Here is a 14,762-nt window from a genome sequence, read left to right as displayed (position 1 = left end):
CAAAGTTGATGCTCTTTTAGCCTCTTTGTGCTGTCCACCCCACCCCCAGAAAAATATCCCCTTTCCTACATAAGTTTTCATAAATTGTGGAGACTCATCACCATAACCCTCTATTTCTATGATCCCAGCACCCTAATTTGAAGTTCAGACATCAGGCTATTCTCGGTCTTACCCTCAAAAATGTAATATTCTCATTCCCTCTTTATTCCTAATATCCACCCCCACCTCTTTCTCTTTCTCTCTGTGCTCCCCCATCCCCTAAGAAAAGGAGGAAAGAAGGGGAGAAGAAAATATAAAAGAAGGGGAAATGAGAGGATAGGCTAAAGGAGGAATGTGGGCGGTTTTCTGAAGCTGTTTTTACTTGGTCAGAAATAGAAGTAAATTAAAGCCCTCCAAAAGAATGCGGAATGCTATTACACCTTCTTGTACTTCACCTCAAGACTTGGTTATAACTGCTAGAATACTCAGGAAGTTCAAAGAAACAAGAAAAGTTTCCTGGTCGACCTTTCACTGAAAGAATGACTATTTTAAATGAACTGTTCAATCAAATAATAATATTTTTTGAGGATTTATGTGCCAAGATTGCTGTAAAAGTAGAGCTAATATATACAGATGACCTGGCATAGTTCCTGGGACATAGTAGGCTCCTAAAGAGTTATATCAAATATATCTTGAATCCTAAGTGGCAAGGTCTTTTTAATGTCCATTTTACAGTTAAAGAAACTGAACTTTCTTCAGTTCATAAAGATTAAGTAACTGGCCAAAGTAGCATAGGTAGCATAGTAGTTGAGTCAGGATTAGGAAAGAAAGTAAGTAATAATAATAATGGCAGTCATTGTGCTAATGCCTTACCTGAACCATTTCATTTTATTCTCAACTTCCCTACCAGTTAGTTTTTATCTACCGTTTAAAATAAAGAAACAGAAGCTAAGAATGGTTAAACAATTTTCCTGAGATCATATAGCTGGTAAGTCAGGATTTGAACCAAGGTCTGCCTAACCCCAAAGCTCATAAACTACACTGTACATTAGGGCTGTGTCTGCCTGGGGAAAGGTCAGCATGCTGTCATCTCCAAGGCTCTATAGGGATATACCGGTTATCCAGTGAGTTGACTACAGTTCAGAGTCTGGCCCTTGTAAGCCTTGCAGGCAGAGATTTGATTTGGTTGGCCTACTGAGTACCAGTCCATGTCTCTGGACACAGTCACCTTAATCAAACTCATAAGACTCAACAAAAGACCAGAAAGTTAGTGTTATTGATGGTGAAAAATGTAACCGTATTTAAGGTTAATGTGACTAGTTTCTTTGTAGGCCGACTCCTGTGGGAATCCAAATTTTAATCCTAAATTATTTGCTAAATATGAAATTTGAGCAAATAGTGCTAATTAGATGAGTTAGAGAGGGTCTACCACTTGTAAAGGTGTGATAGATTTTAGTTATTATTAATATTCATCTATACCAGAGGGGGAGGGTCCATGAGTCTCCTAATTTTATATGAAAAATTATATATATGAACATATATGCATTTTTCTGCAGGGAAAAATATGTATGTTTTGTTTTTTTTAAGGAGGTACCAGAAATTGAACCCAGAACCTTGTACATGGGAAGCAGGTGCTCAGCCATTGAGCTATACCCACTCCCCAATGAGAGTTGGTTTTTCCATTTGTTTGTTTGTTTAGGAGGCACCACGTATCAAACCTGGGACCCTGTATATGGGAAGCAGGCATTCAACCTCTTGAGCTACATCCACACCCCTTTATCTTTTATTAAATTATCCAAGTGTGGGAAACGGATTTGGCTCAATGGATAGAGCATCCGCCTACCACATGGGCAGTCCAAGGTTCAAACCCAGGGCCTCCTGACCCATGCGGTGAAGCTGGCCCACACACAGTGCTGATGTGCTCAAGGAGTGTCGTGCCATACAGGAGTGTCGCCCGCGTAGGGGAACCCCACGTGCAAAGAGTGTGCCCTGTAAGAAGAGCCACCCCATGCAAAAAAAGTGCAGCCTGCCCAGGAGTGGGGCCACACACACACGGAGAGCTGATGCAGGAAGATGACACAACAAAAAGAGACAGAATCCCAGTGCCACTGACAAAAGTGGGCACAGAAGAACACCACAGCGAATGGACACAGAGAGCAGACAATGGGGGGAGGGGGGAAAGAGAAGAGAAATAAATAAATAAATCTTTTTTAAAAAATAAAAAATTATCAAAGTGTTAGTGACCTAAAAAAAAAAAGGTTAAAAGCCATGAATTCGACACAAAATTATAACAATCTTGAATGCCTTCATGGAGCAAGCAGAATTTGAATTGGTTTGTAACTATCATTTCCCAGAGCTAAAGCTGTTATGCTTATGTTGAAGTCTATTTTTTTTAAAAGGTCTTATCTCTTTTCTTTTTCTTTTTTTTTTAATTTCTCACCCTCCCACCCCCCACCCCAGCTGTCGTTTTCTGTGTCTATTTGCTGCATGTTCTTCTTCGTCTGCTTCTGTTGTCGTCAGTGGCATGGGAATCTGTGTTTCTTTTTGTTGAGTCATCTTGTGTCAGCTCTCCGTGTGTGCAGCATCATTCCTGGGCAGGCTGCACTTTCTTTCGCGCTGGGCAGCTCTCGTTATGGGGCACACTCCTTGCGCGTGGGGCTCCCCTACGCGGGGGACACCCCTGCGTGGCAGGGCACTCCTTGCACGCATCAGCACCACACATGGGCCAGCTCCACACGGGTCAAGGAGGCCCGGGGTTTGAACCGCGGACCTCCCATGTGGTAGATGGATGCCCTAACCACTGGGCCAAGTCCGTTTCCCTGAAGTCTATTTTGATTAAGTATAACCTTTTAGTTTATGAGTCATTTTTGAGGATATTTTCTTCCCATAATATTTTTCCTCTGTGTTTCCTTAGCCATTTTGCAAATCCTATAATTTATTTCCCCATTTAGTTCCTTTAAAATCATCTGCCTTTGATGATGACATTCTTAACATTCAGGCTCTGCAGATAGAGTAATCATTGATAAGCACGGTACCTATTCTCTTCTGTGCCTGAAGTACCACATTGGTGACAGCTAAGAAAAAAACATGGCTGTTATCTAGATGCTCCAGTTACCTACTCTTTTTTCAATTGTCTACAGTGAGAAAGGGATTATTTCAATTGGGGGAAATCCTATCTCCTTTTACACTTTCTGCCATACACCTTTCAAAAGTTTCTTGAATTTCTGCCTTTTTGAAGACATGTCACAAAGCTGTGTCCAAACCCAAACTGTCTTCTCCTCTGTATTCATTCAAGAATATTTATTGAGGTCCTTCTATATTATAGACATTTTTCTAGGCACTGGGGTTACAAAGATGAATACAGATTTAGAGTTTAGTGAGGTAGTGAGACATGAATTAAAAATTACAATGTAGTGTGCTTTAATAAAGAAATATACACAGTCGTGAGAACACAGACGAGGCAGGCTTTGCTCTTTTCATACGACCAGGCAAGGTTTCCTAGAAGGAATAACAATGGATGGTAAGCAGGAGCTAAATGAGCAAACATGGTTGGAAAGAACTTTCATTTCAGACAAAGTGAAGAGTATGTGCAAAGACGTTGGGGTATAAGAGGACTTGCTGAAATAAGAAAAAAGAAGTGTGAGAGGGAAGGAGGAAGAATGGTGCTCAAGTCCTAAACCCCAGTCCTGTGAAGGTGGCCTTACTTGGAAATAGGGTCTTTGAAAATGTTATTAGTTAAGATGAGGCCAAACTGGATTAGGGTGGGTGCTAATCCAATATGACTACTGTCTTTATGAGAAGAGGAAATTTGGACACAGTGACAGACACAGGGGAGAAGCAGAGATTGAAGCCTAAGGATTGCCAGCAAACCACCAGAAGCTAGGAAGAGGCAAGAAAAGAATCTTCCTACAGATTTCAGGCTTCTGGCCTCCAGAACTGTGAGAGAATAAATTTATATTGTTTTAAGGCATACAGTTTGTGGTACTTTGTTACAGCAGCCTTAGGAAACCAAGGCGAATACGTCTAACGGTAGATAAGCCAATAGGTGGGAGAGAGAAGTTGAGGGAGCTTCTTCCTGAGAGCCCTCATTTTCTCTGTGAAGTTAGCTAACCGACCATTCTTTCTTACCTGCTGTTGATAGGAATCTCCAACCAGTCTCAATTTTATTTTTACCTACCTTCTGTAGAAGCACCAATCTTTCTGTAAGTCCTTTTGCAGTCCAACTAATAAACTTGGCAATTTTGTAGCTTTCCTATCTTAAGTTCAAAAAAATATTTTTGAGCACCCACCCTGCAGTTTGGTTGCTACAGAGCTGAACACAATACAGTTTTCCCTTAAGGAGCTTAGTGATGGAATAGGAGAGGGATTGAGAGAGAATATAATAAATACATAAAATAATAATCCTAAAGGCCAAATATGAAAAATGCATTAGAGAAGCATAAATACAGTATTTGCAAGTTCAGAATCCCATAGCCCAGTTGAGAATATCATCAGGGCCTCAAGGAGCCCATCTATATAGAACACAGGATCTCTTAAAGGAAGAATCACCCACAAGGTAGGGTGTGAACTGGAAAGTCTAGAGCCATTCCATCAAAAGAGTAGCATGTTCTGTAAGCATTATAGCAATTCACCTCTCAGCTATTTCATCCAAAATGTCTTTATTGCTTTACTGCCCCTTCAGCTGCCTGAGTAGAGCAACCCAGCCTTGTGACTTCTTAAGAGTTTACTCTGCCTGGCTGCCACTTTTTTGATAGTGGTTCACTCCAAAACTAATTATCTGTTCTTGTTCCTACACTTGGGCCTGCTGAATCTTAACCTATCCTGTCTAACCCCATCCAGGGATTTTATGTTACCAACCTCTGAGCCATTTAATCAAGCAGCAGCTTATATTGGCAGATTCCTTTACCAGAGAGCTTCTTAATTCTAACAACCTACAATCTACATATTTGTCAGCATGCCAGTCGACAACATCCTCACTATACCAAGAGTCAAGCTTAACGTAACCAGAATTCTGAACATCTTCATGCAACGAACAGAATCTACATTGGCTTATAACTACATTTTCCCAGAGCTGAAGTTGTTGCAGTGTATTTTGATTAAATATAACCTCTTAGTTTGTGCTCAGTTCCCTTCATTAATGATTGCTAAGCCTAGGCTTTCTTCTGCATCAATTGAGATGATCATGTGGTTTTTTTCCTTTATTCTATTAATGTAGTGTTTATGTTGGTTGATATTTATATGTTGAACCACCTTTGCATTCCCGGGATAAATTCCACATGGTCATGGCATACAATCCTTTTAGTATGCTGCTTAATTTGGTTTGCTAATATATTTTAAGGATTTTTGCATGTAGGTTTTTTTTTAAAGGTTTCCAGTTAGGATTGTTAAGTTAATTTCATTTCTTGCCACAAATATATTTCCAGTGTAATTCACTCCAAACTCACAACTAGTACAACACTGAAGGTTTCTCACATACAGCTAATGAACAAGAAGGAAGTTTTCTTTTTTTTTTTTAAAGACTTATTTTTCTCTCCCCTACCCCCAACCCCCACCCCCACTCCCCAGTTGTCTGCTCTCTGTGACCATTCGCTGTGTATTCTTCTGTGACTGCTTCTATCTTTATCAGCAGCACTGGGAATCTGTGCTTCTTTTTGTTGTGTCAGCTCTCTGTGTGTGCAGTGCCATTCCTGGGCAGGCTGCACTTTCTTTTGCGCTGGGCAGCTCTCCTTACGGGGCAGGGCGCACTCCTTGCGCGTGGGGCTCCCCTACGTGGAGGACACCCCTGCATGGCAGGGCACTCCTTGCGCGCATCAGCACTGCGCATGGGCCAGCTCCACATGGGTCAAGGAGGCTGGAACCGCAGATCTCCCATGTGGTAGGTGGACGTTCTATCCATTGGTCCAAGTCCACTTCCCAAGAAGGAAGTTTTCAATCTGTCTTTATTTATATGCTGTCTTGGGGAATGATTGGGTATTTCTTGTTAATTAGACTTATATATGCATTGCCTAGAATAGTGCGTGGCATAGTAGCCTGTTTATAAATATTTTTTGATAAATGAATGAATGAATGAATCTAGTCTTTATATTTTGTAAAGTAGAAAAATTGCTTTCAGTCCAGGAGTTACCCTCAGACAGTGGATAATGTCTTATTTGTGTTTTCCCAATAGTAACTTGTTTTTTAAAAGTCAAATAAAACATGAACTATTTATCATCTCAGATGGAAGCCTGAACTAGTTGACAATAGCATAAAGAGCAGCTCCAAACCTCTGCTAACTTAGAACATACTCCTACCCAATTCCCTGCCATCCCTCCACAAACAAGTTGCTTTATCAATATATATATTGAGGTATATAGCCCACATGATGAAATCTGAAAAAATGTTTTATTAATTCAGCTTCCAGGCAGACCCCAAAAAACCCATTGGGGGACACATTCTGGCTCATGCTTCAACAACAAGAATAAGTTTGAGAAAGGGAAGAGGAGAACTGAGAATTGCCAAGATTTATGACAGGTAAATATTTTCTTATTCTTCATCAGAATCTTATGCATATGGCATTATTAAAAAGAATTGCTTCTCCTGAGAAGCTGTAATTATACCACTGACAGATGTTCTATGTTTAAATTTCCTTCTCAAAAGTTATTCAATTCATTGGGAAGTCCCTATTATGTCCTAGGTACCAGGAATTCAATATTCTGGTGACAAATAGATTTGGTTCCTAACCTCCAAAGCTTAAAGTGAAGCTAGATAACGAAATATTTAATTCCAATTAAAGTGCGGTAAGAGCAGGGAAGCACAGCGTATGGAAATATATTCTGCTTCCTTTGTTTTACCTGGTTAACTCCTGTTTGCTTTCCAAGTTTCAGCTTAAACCTCATTTCCTCAGGGAACCTTTTCCTGACCCTTACAGTCTAGGCTACACACTATATTATACCCTATATTACTTCACAGTTCTTTATTTATTTAACACATTTTTACAGAGAGTCTACTATATGTCAGTTATTTTAGGCTCTAGACAAAAAACAGTAAACAAAACCAAAAAACAAGTCCCTGTCCTCATGGAGCTTACATTCTGTTGGTAATAATTTGGATAACATATGTCATTCCCAATAGACAGTAAATTCCCTGAGAATAGGGACATTATCTGCTTGCTCACCCCTGTATTCTCGGCACTAGGGACATTGTAGATGTGCAATATTTATAACAGACTGAACAACCAACCCAGGGGAACAAGTTAAAGATTTGCCATAACTCTTACCCTTGGGTGGGAAAAGCAGTCAAAAAGAAATAATATGAGCTTTTATTCTGTTATTGAATAAATAGTAAATAATTAGTGGCTTTTAATTCAGACCACTTTGCTTTTCATATGACCTGTCCTTGTAGGAGACTATCCATAAATTAAATAAAATTCTAAAAAATAAATAATAATAAATAAATTTATTATTTATCAATATATAATAAATAAAATAAAAAATAAACCTTAAAAAAAAAACCAAATGAGTATAAGACTCTATCTACATGTTCACTCATTTATATATTTCACTGAGTCCTCCAAACTTGGAGGAACAAACAATTCCTGCAGTTCTTACAGTCTAAGAGAATACTAGGGCTCTGCAGGTTCAATAAAGGAAATTACAGTAAGTTATAGATGGTAGTTATGCCAGATTTCCATAAATTTGAATAAAAACAGCAAAATTAAATCAGAGCTTAAAATACCAAAACTTAATTTATTGCATAACATATACTCATTTCTTTTTGGACCCTAACAATTCCTCACAAAGAATTATGCTTAACTTTAGAAAATACATTTAGTAGAAAAAATGATGATGTTAATAATGATATCTGGGCAACTACTATGTGCTAGGCTTGGCTCCAAATTATTTACATGTATTATTTCATTATCTATACCTTCATCCCTGAGAGGTAAAAGTTATTATTCCCATTTTATATGTGAGGAAATCAAACAGATAGATAACCTTCTACAGTCTACCCCTCTACAATCTATTTTAAACTCAGAAATCAGAGGGATCCTTTGTAAAACTTAAGTCAGATCATCTCTCTCCTCCATTTACCCTCCAGTAGCTCCCCAACTCAGCTCAAAGTAAAAGCCCAAGTCTCTGCAGTAGCTTACCTTCCTTCCTCCTCCTCTCCTCCTTGCTCACTGTGCTTCAACTTCAGTGGACTCCCTGATGTTCTATAAATGTGACAGACACACTCCTACCTTAGGACCTTTGCACTTATTGTTCCCTCCGCCTGAAACAATCTTCCCCCACTTATCTAGTTATTTCCTTCAAGTCTCTGATCAAATATTACATTTTCAAGGATGCCTGCACCAGCCTCCCTATTTAAGATTGCAAATAGCCCCCTCCCAATTCCCACAGTTCTGATATCCTTTATCCTGCTCTACTTTTTTCTTTTCCATATTATTTATCATTTTCTACCTTATCATATATTTCTACCTTATAATATATTTATTTTCTGTTCCTTCCTTCCCCAAATATAAGTTCCACAAGAACAAGGATCTTCATATTCTTTTTTCACTTATAGATCTCAAGCGCCTACAACTGGGATGTAGTAGTTGCTCAATAAATATATATATATATTTTTTAGGAGGTACAGAGGCTCAAACCTGGGGCCTTGTACATGGGAAGCAGGTGCTCAATCATTTGAGCTATGTCTCCTCCCCCTTGAGCTACATCTGGTCCCCAATAAATATTATCTTAACAAATAAGTGGATGAACTTTCCATAAATCACACAACCAATAAAGGATGGAGCCAGGATCAGAGTCTGTGCTTTCTGACTCAGGAGCCTACACTCTTAAAAACTGCTAATTCTAGTTTATTGAGGATGATCTATTTAGGGTGCCAGGGCTAGGTGATGTTGGCTACACCCATGGCTTCATCTTTTAAGAGATGTAAGAGGCCTTCCTTAAAAGAAACAGAATACCCAGGAATTGAACAGGAGAAGGAGAATTTCCAAGAATACAGGAGTGACTACAAAAAATAGCCTAGTTCTTTCCCTTGAATATCACTGCCCCAATTACTACTCCCGTAATCTCTCCTGGCCTTCAATGGTACATTAGACCCTCTTTAAAACTTTGAGAGAGTGAGTAAAAGCCTCATTTATTTAATTCCACTTAGTATATCTGAGATCAGTGGACATTAAAAACAAAGAACTCTACTGAATTCAAAAGGAGAACAAATTTTAAATAATTACAAAAATAAGAAAAAGAATAGGCATACAAATAGGTTTTTTAATAAGAAAATAAAACTTCAATTTTGCTGATAATCTGCTTGGCTTTCTTCTTTCTCAACTCTTGCTTACTTCTATATGAGAGTTTTCATTTTACTTCCTGCCATGTGCAAGTGGTCATTTCAGTATTTTCATCAAGGCCAAAAGATTATTTTCTTATTCCACTGAAGCCTATTACTCAATTCCAGTTTTAGTCTAGCAAGACCTATTTTATTTGTAGCCCATTTGCCATCCTTCAGAGGAGACCCTGAAGCTGCCATTTCCTAATGAAAGTAACCTTACCCAAAGTGTGCTCAAAGTATACTGCTTCATGTCCACCCCCAAAAAACAAACAAAATCTAATCTCGTGGTTAGGAACATGAGTTTTGGAATCAACTACTTTGGTCTCTAATCCTGGCATCTTCACTTACCAGCAATACATTTCTGGACAAATTACTTCTCTCTGAGCCTCAATCTTCTTATCTGTGGATAATAATACATACCTGACAGAGTAATCATAAATCTTAAATTAAATAATACAAGGGAGCCTGGCACATAGTCATTAGTAAATACTTAATAAATGGTAGCTAATATATTATACAATCCCCATACTCTGGACATAATAACAGCTAGCACAAAGTATTTGCAGTAGCCTCTTATTCTCATGGTAAGTGATCTTCCAATTTCTTAGTCTAACCTTTTACTCAAGTTTTAGATATTCATTTCCAACTGCTTATAGAACTTCTCTACATAAATGTCCCACAGGTACCTCAAACTCAACATATCTAAACCCAACTTGTTTTTTGATGAAATGTTTCATTTCATGTTTTCATATTTCTTGAAATTAAAAAAAAATTCCTAACAAGTAGCATAGTGACCGTCTCCTGTCTTGCCTGTTTAATGTGATATTTACAAAATTTGTTCATAATAGTCGTTTTTTTTTTTTTTTTTTTTTTAAAGATTTATTTATTTATTTAATTTCCCCCCCTCCCCTGGTTGTCTGTTCTTGGTGTTTATTTGCTGCGTCTTGTTTCTTTGTCCGCTTCTGTTGTCGTTAGCGGCTCGGGAAGTGTGGGCGGCGCCATTCCTGGGCAGGCTGCTCTCTCTTTTCACGCTGGGCGGCTTTTCTCACGGGCGCACTCCTTGCGCGTGGGGCTCCCCACGCGGGGGACACCCTTGCGTGGCACGGCACTCCTTGCGCGCATCAGCGCTGCGCATGGCCAGCTCCACACGGGTCAAGGAGGCCCGGCATTTGAACCGCGGACCTCCCATGTGGTAGACGGACGCCCTAACCACTGGGCCAAAGTCCGTTTCCCCATAATAGTCGTTTTAAACCTAACTTCTTATTCCTCCCTTTTTCCATGTACACAAAACAAGTTTTTTATTCCCTTTTCTTGTTAATGCTATTATCTCCACATGCAATACCCCCATTTCTGCCTCTTCAAAAGCCTCTTCAATTATTGTATATGAAGCCTTTTCTAATCAACATAGCCAGGCATAATGTCTCTTTATTAAAGTTTTATAACACTTATACTGATTTGATGAAACGTAGGTTACTTTGAATTATAGCACAGTTATTTGCATATTTGTCATGTTATAGTTCACCTGTTAGACTTCTTGAGAGTAAAGACTTGTCTCATTTTTTTTTTTTAAGATTTATTTTTATTTATTTAATTCCCCTCCCCTCCCCCGTTGTCTGTTTTCTGTGTCTTTTTGCTGCCTCTTGTTTCTTTGTCCGCTTCTGTTGTCGTCAGCGGCTCCGGAAGTGTGGGCGGCGCCATTCCTCGGCAGGCTGCTCCCTCCTTCGCGCTGGGCGGCTCTCCTTATGGGTGCACTCCTTGCGAGTGGGGCTCCCCTACGCGGGAGGGGACCCCTGCGTGGCAGGGCACTCCTTGCGCGCATCAGCACTGCGCATGGGCCAGCTCCACATGGGTCAAGGAGGCCCAGGGCTTGAACCGCGGACCTCCCATGTGGTAGACGGACGCCCTAACCACTGGGCCAAAGTCTGTTTCCCAAGACTTGTCTCATTTTTGTACAATCATGCTAACGTATGATTTTCAAAAAGTTAAAAACAAGGCTCATGCAAATCAATGTAAAATGAACATATGTCAGTTTTATTCAACTCATTAATTAATGAGGAAGCCACTAATTTAAAGGGGAAATTGAGGAACAGAGATTTATATAGTAGTCAAAGAATGCTGAAATAAATTTGCTAATTGCTGCAAAATTGGTTACTATCCATCAGGCAATAAATTGTAACATTTGAAGTTATCTTTTCTATTGGAGGAAAATCAATGGCTTCTCCACACAATGAAATTCATTTGCATTGCTATAGACTGGAATAAGTTCCAAAGAATCATCTGCATTGTTATCAGTGTTCTACAAATTAACCTCTACTCCTACAAAGTATAAATTAAAAGATAAGATTTAAAAGAGAATGTAATCATGACTCATATAAAATATAAAATGTCATAGATTTTATTTGCCATTAATTAATGATGAAACCAATAAAATTTTATAACCACATCAAAGGAAACATCAAAGTATCACACATAGGTAGTCAAATAAGGAAGGCTGAAATGAATCATAAACAGACTGAAAATGGGCAAAGATGGGTTACTATCCACAGGGTAATAATCAATTGTATTTCACCTCATTTTACATTTCTGTGAACAAGAATAATCCCCATTACTCATGGTTTTCTACAACTTGAAGAGTTTCAAAAGGCATGAAAGTTCAAAGACATGAAAGGCACAGAGCTCTGTGGAAGTGGAGGGCCTTTGTTTTCAACTGAAGGTAGCCGGGAATCTTTTAGTTCATTTCAAAGTCTTTCTCAGTTTCCCCTTACATCGACAGACATCATCAATAGACAGGCAGCAACCACTACAGAATCAGGTAAGCCCCTAAGGGTCTGCCAGGCAATGCCTGGCACTATACTGGAAGAATACCCAGTTATTTCTTCTGCCTATTTCCAAGTTTGGGGTAATTTTTCTTGACATTCAGAACCTTATATATAGAATTTGCTCAGCAAATGTTTGTGAGGGTTGATAATACTTGTAGGTAAATTCTGTAGTCCACATTTAGCTGTACCAGCTCAGATGTCTCTGGAGACTCAGAATGATGGGACCATGATGCCTGTGACATGAATAAATTATTTATAGAAATAGAGCTTTTTATAAACTTCTGTTCCCTTGTATTCTGTTAGCCCTGAGATGCCTGAAAATGAAGCCACCTTCGCAATAACTGCTGGAGGAATTGGGGATGCCAAGGAGTAGGTGGTGAATTGATGCAAATTGCTTCTTAGTGCTTATTAGGAGCAGAAGAAATGGAAAAGCAGTCCCAAGTTTCACATCTTGAAATAAGAGTTTGTTTGTTTTTCACATATTATAAAAGGAAAGTCAGTGAAAGAGCTTTAAATTGCATATTTATTTTTAAAGTCCATAATTTATAACTATACATTGTATGTCAAATCAGGAACATATGTATATGTATATGTATATGTATATGTATATGTATATGTATATGTATATGTATATGTATATGTATGAATAAACCTGCTAAAAACTATTTGGGAAAGGTTATGTGATTCCCTCACTTTCGCTTTTCAAAGTGGGCCACCTAGGGGAAGAGCATCTAAGAGCTGAGCAAAATCCCCCAGACGTCCCCTCCAACACTTTTCTGGGTTATAGTCCACTGTCTTACAGAAGTATATGTGCTTCCAAAGAGGGAGAAGTTTAAATTAGGGACACATGAAAGAGCTCTTTTTATTTACAGTATCAAACTGTACATTCACTTTTATAGCAACAGAAAAGAAACATTAAATTAAGCCAGATTTTAAGTTTTTTGACTTTTTGACAAGTTGAAATTACTTTAAAAATGTACTTCTGATACATACATATTGTGTTGGGAAGATAAAGAGGAAGGTAATTAGGAACTTCAAAATTTGGGGCAATAAAGGTACCATGATTTTTACATTTTGAGTTTTGCTTAGAGAATTCAAGGTCTTCTTAAAATATTAAAGTTAACTTGAATGTAAAATTTCTGAATACTAATTTTAGAAATGTCTCAAGGAATTTTTTTTCTGATTGTTAAAAAAATAAAATGTATGAATGGCAAAAATAGTTTTATTTTGTATCAAATTGTATGAAAACTCAAGTACCAAAAGTACCATTTGTTACAAAAGTTATTTGGTTATCCAATAAGTCACCCACTCACCAATTTTATATTGAAGGCTAAGAGCTGAAGAACATACAAGGAAAGTATGGTTCCTGCCCTCAGAGAATGTGTACACTAGTTAGTGGGAGGAGGCTAATATAGTAATTAACAAACAATATGTACTCTAATAGCAAGTTGTAATAAATGTTTTGAAGAAAAATAAAGCTGGGTAAGCATATTGAAAGTTTAAGTTGGGAGGTACTATTTTAGAGAGTAGGTCTGGGAAAGATTCTAAGAGAATATTAGATCTAAGACCTAAAAAATGCATGTATATACATACCTCTACTCCAAGGAATTTAGCATGTGTAGTCTCTGTCCTTTGAAACTGCTTCTTTGAACCTGGGGATGAAGGGAATATTGCTATTATAATCAAAAAGCCATAATTAGTTCACATTTTCAATTCTAGACTGAACTGACACCACAGATGACTTTACCAGATAAAGTGAAATGTATTCCAAGGCATGGCAAAAATAAACTTACCAGACTGAAAGTAAGGAGTTTACAAATTGAATATTGAGTGGAAAAGTTCTTTTCTCTAACACTAGGTCAGTTACTACCATGCCCTACTCCACTCAGTATATTGTTCAGAGAGTGACCGCAATGAATGAGGCCAGGTGAGAGTCCAAGAGGAGCAAAGGGAGAAATAAGCAAAAATCCAGGATCTCTTCAATGAACGAGACACTTCTATTCACTGATGAGAAGAATTGTGGAACTAGAAGAAATGTTGCTATGTTGATGTAAATTTCTGGCACATTTCAAATACAATTATTCCTTGTTTTTTGAACTTTGGCATAACATTGATTCAGAAACTAAGGATATTTGTATTTTCTTTAGATCTGCTTCTAGCAACAGGCATTTCTTACCACAAAAGTAAATGTGAGGGAAAGCAGATGTGGCTCAACTGATAGAGCATCCGCCTACCATATGGGAGGTCCAGGGTTCAAACCCAGGGCCTCCTGACCCATGTGGTAAGCTGGCCCATGTGCAGTGCTGCAGCGCGCAAGGAGTGCCATGCCACACGGGTATCCCCCACATAGGGCAACCCCACATGCAAGGAGTGTGCCCTGCAAGAAGAGCTGCCCCACATGAAAAAAAGCACAGCCCGCCCAGGAGTGGCGCCGCACACACAGAGAGCTGACGCAGCAAGATGATGCAACAAAAAGAGACACAGATTCCCAGAGCTGCCTACAAGAATGCAAGTGGACACAGAAGAAGACACAGTATATGGACACAGCGAGCAGACAACAGCAGGGTGGGGGGACGGGGAATGGGAAGGGGAGAGAAATTTTTTTTAAAAGTTAATGTGTGTGTGGGGGGGGGAAGTAAATGTGTTTTAGGA

General features: G+C 38.8%; 1 protein-coding gene and 1 long non-coding RNA gene across 5 annotated transcripts in view; one reads left to right on the top strand and one right to left on the bottom strand.

The window, feature by feature from the left end:
- Nucleotides 1-13,212, top strand: part of DMC1 (DNA meiotic recombinase 1) — a 47,660-nt gene extending 34,448 nt beyond the window's left edge. Inside the window, exons 13-14 of the mRNA XM_004466231.4 lie at nt 6,373-6,489; nt 12,414-13,212. Coding sequence (XP_004466288.1) covers nt 6,373-6,489; nt 12,414-12,483 — 187 coding nt within the window. The 3' untranslated portion in view covers nt 12,484-13,212. The remainder of the gene's footprint in view (nt 1-6,372; nt 6,490-12,413) is intronic.
- The window catches only part of LOC105746862 (uncharacterized), a 57,782-nt gene that overhangs the window by 10,541 nt on the left and 32,479 nt on the right, over nt 1-14,762 (bottom strand). For 3 of the 4 annotated variants that reach the window (XR_011650319.1, XR_011650320.1, XR_002798173.3), the window contains 2 exons: nt 13,704-13,762; nt 11,302-12,343 (listed from right to left, as the gene is read on the bottom strand). This is a non-coding gene — a long non-coding RNA (uncharacterized lncRNA). Of the gene's footprint in view, nt 1-11,301; nt 12,344-13,703; nt 13,763-14,762 lie in introns of those variants that run through there. The other variant, XR_011650321.1, reaches the window with a different exon arrangement.

This window comes from Dasypus novemcinctus, chromosome 12, assembly GCF_030445035.2.
Source record: "Dasypus novemcinctus isolate mDasNov1 chromosome 12, mDasNov1.1.hap2, whole genome shotgun sequence".
In the NCBI taxonomy this organism is placed as follows: domain Eukaryota; kingdom Metazoa; phylum Chordata; class Mammalia; order Cingulata; family Dasypodidae; genus Dasypus; species Dasypus novemcinctus.
This window is presented reverse-complemented; position numbering and strand designations above follow the sequence as displayed.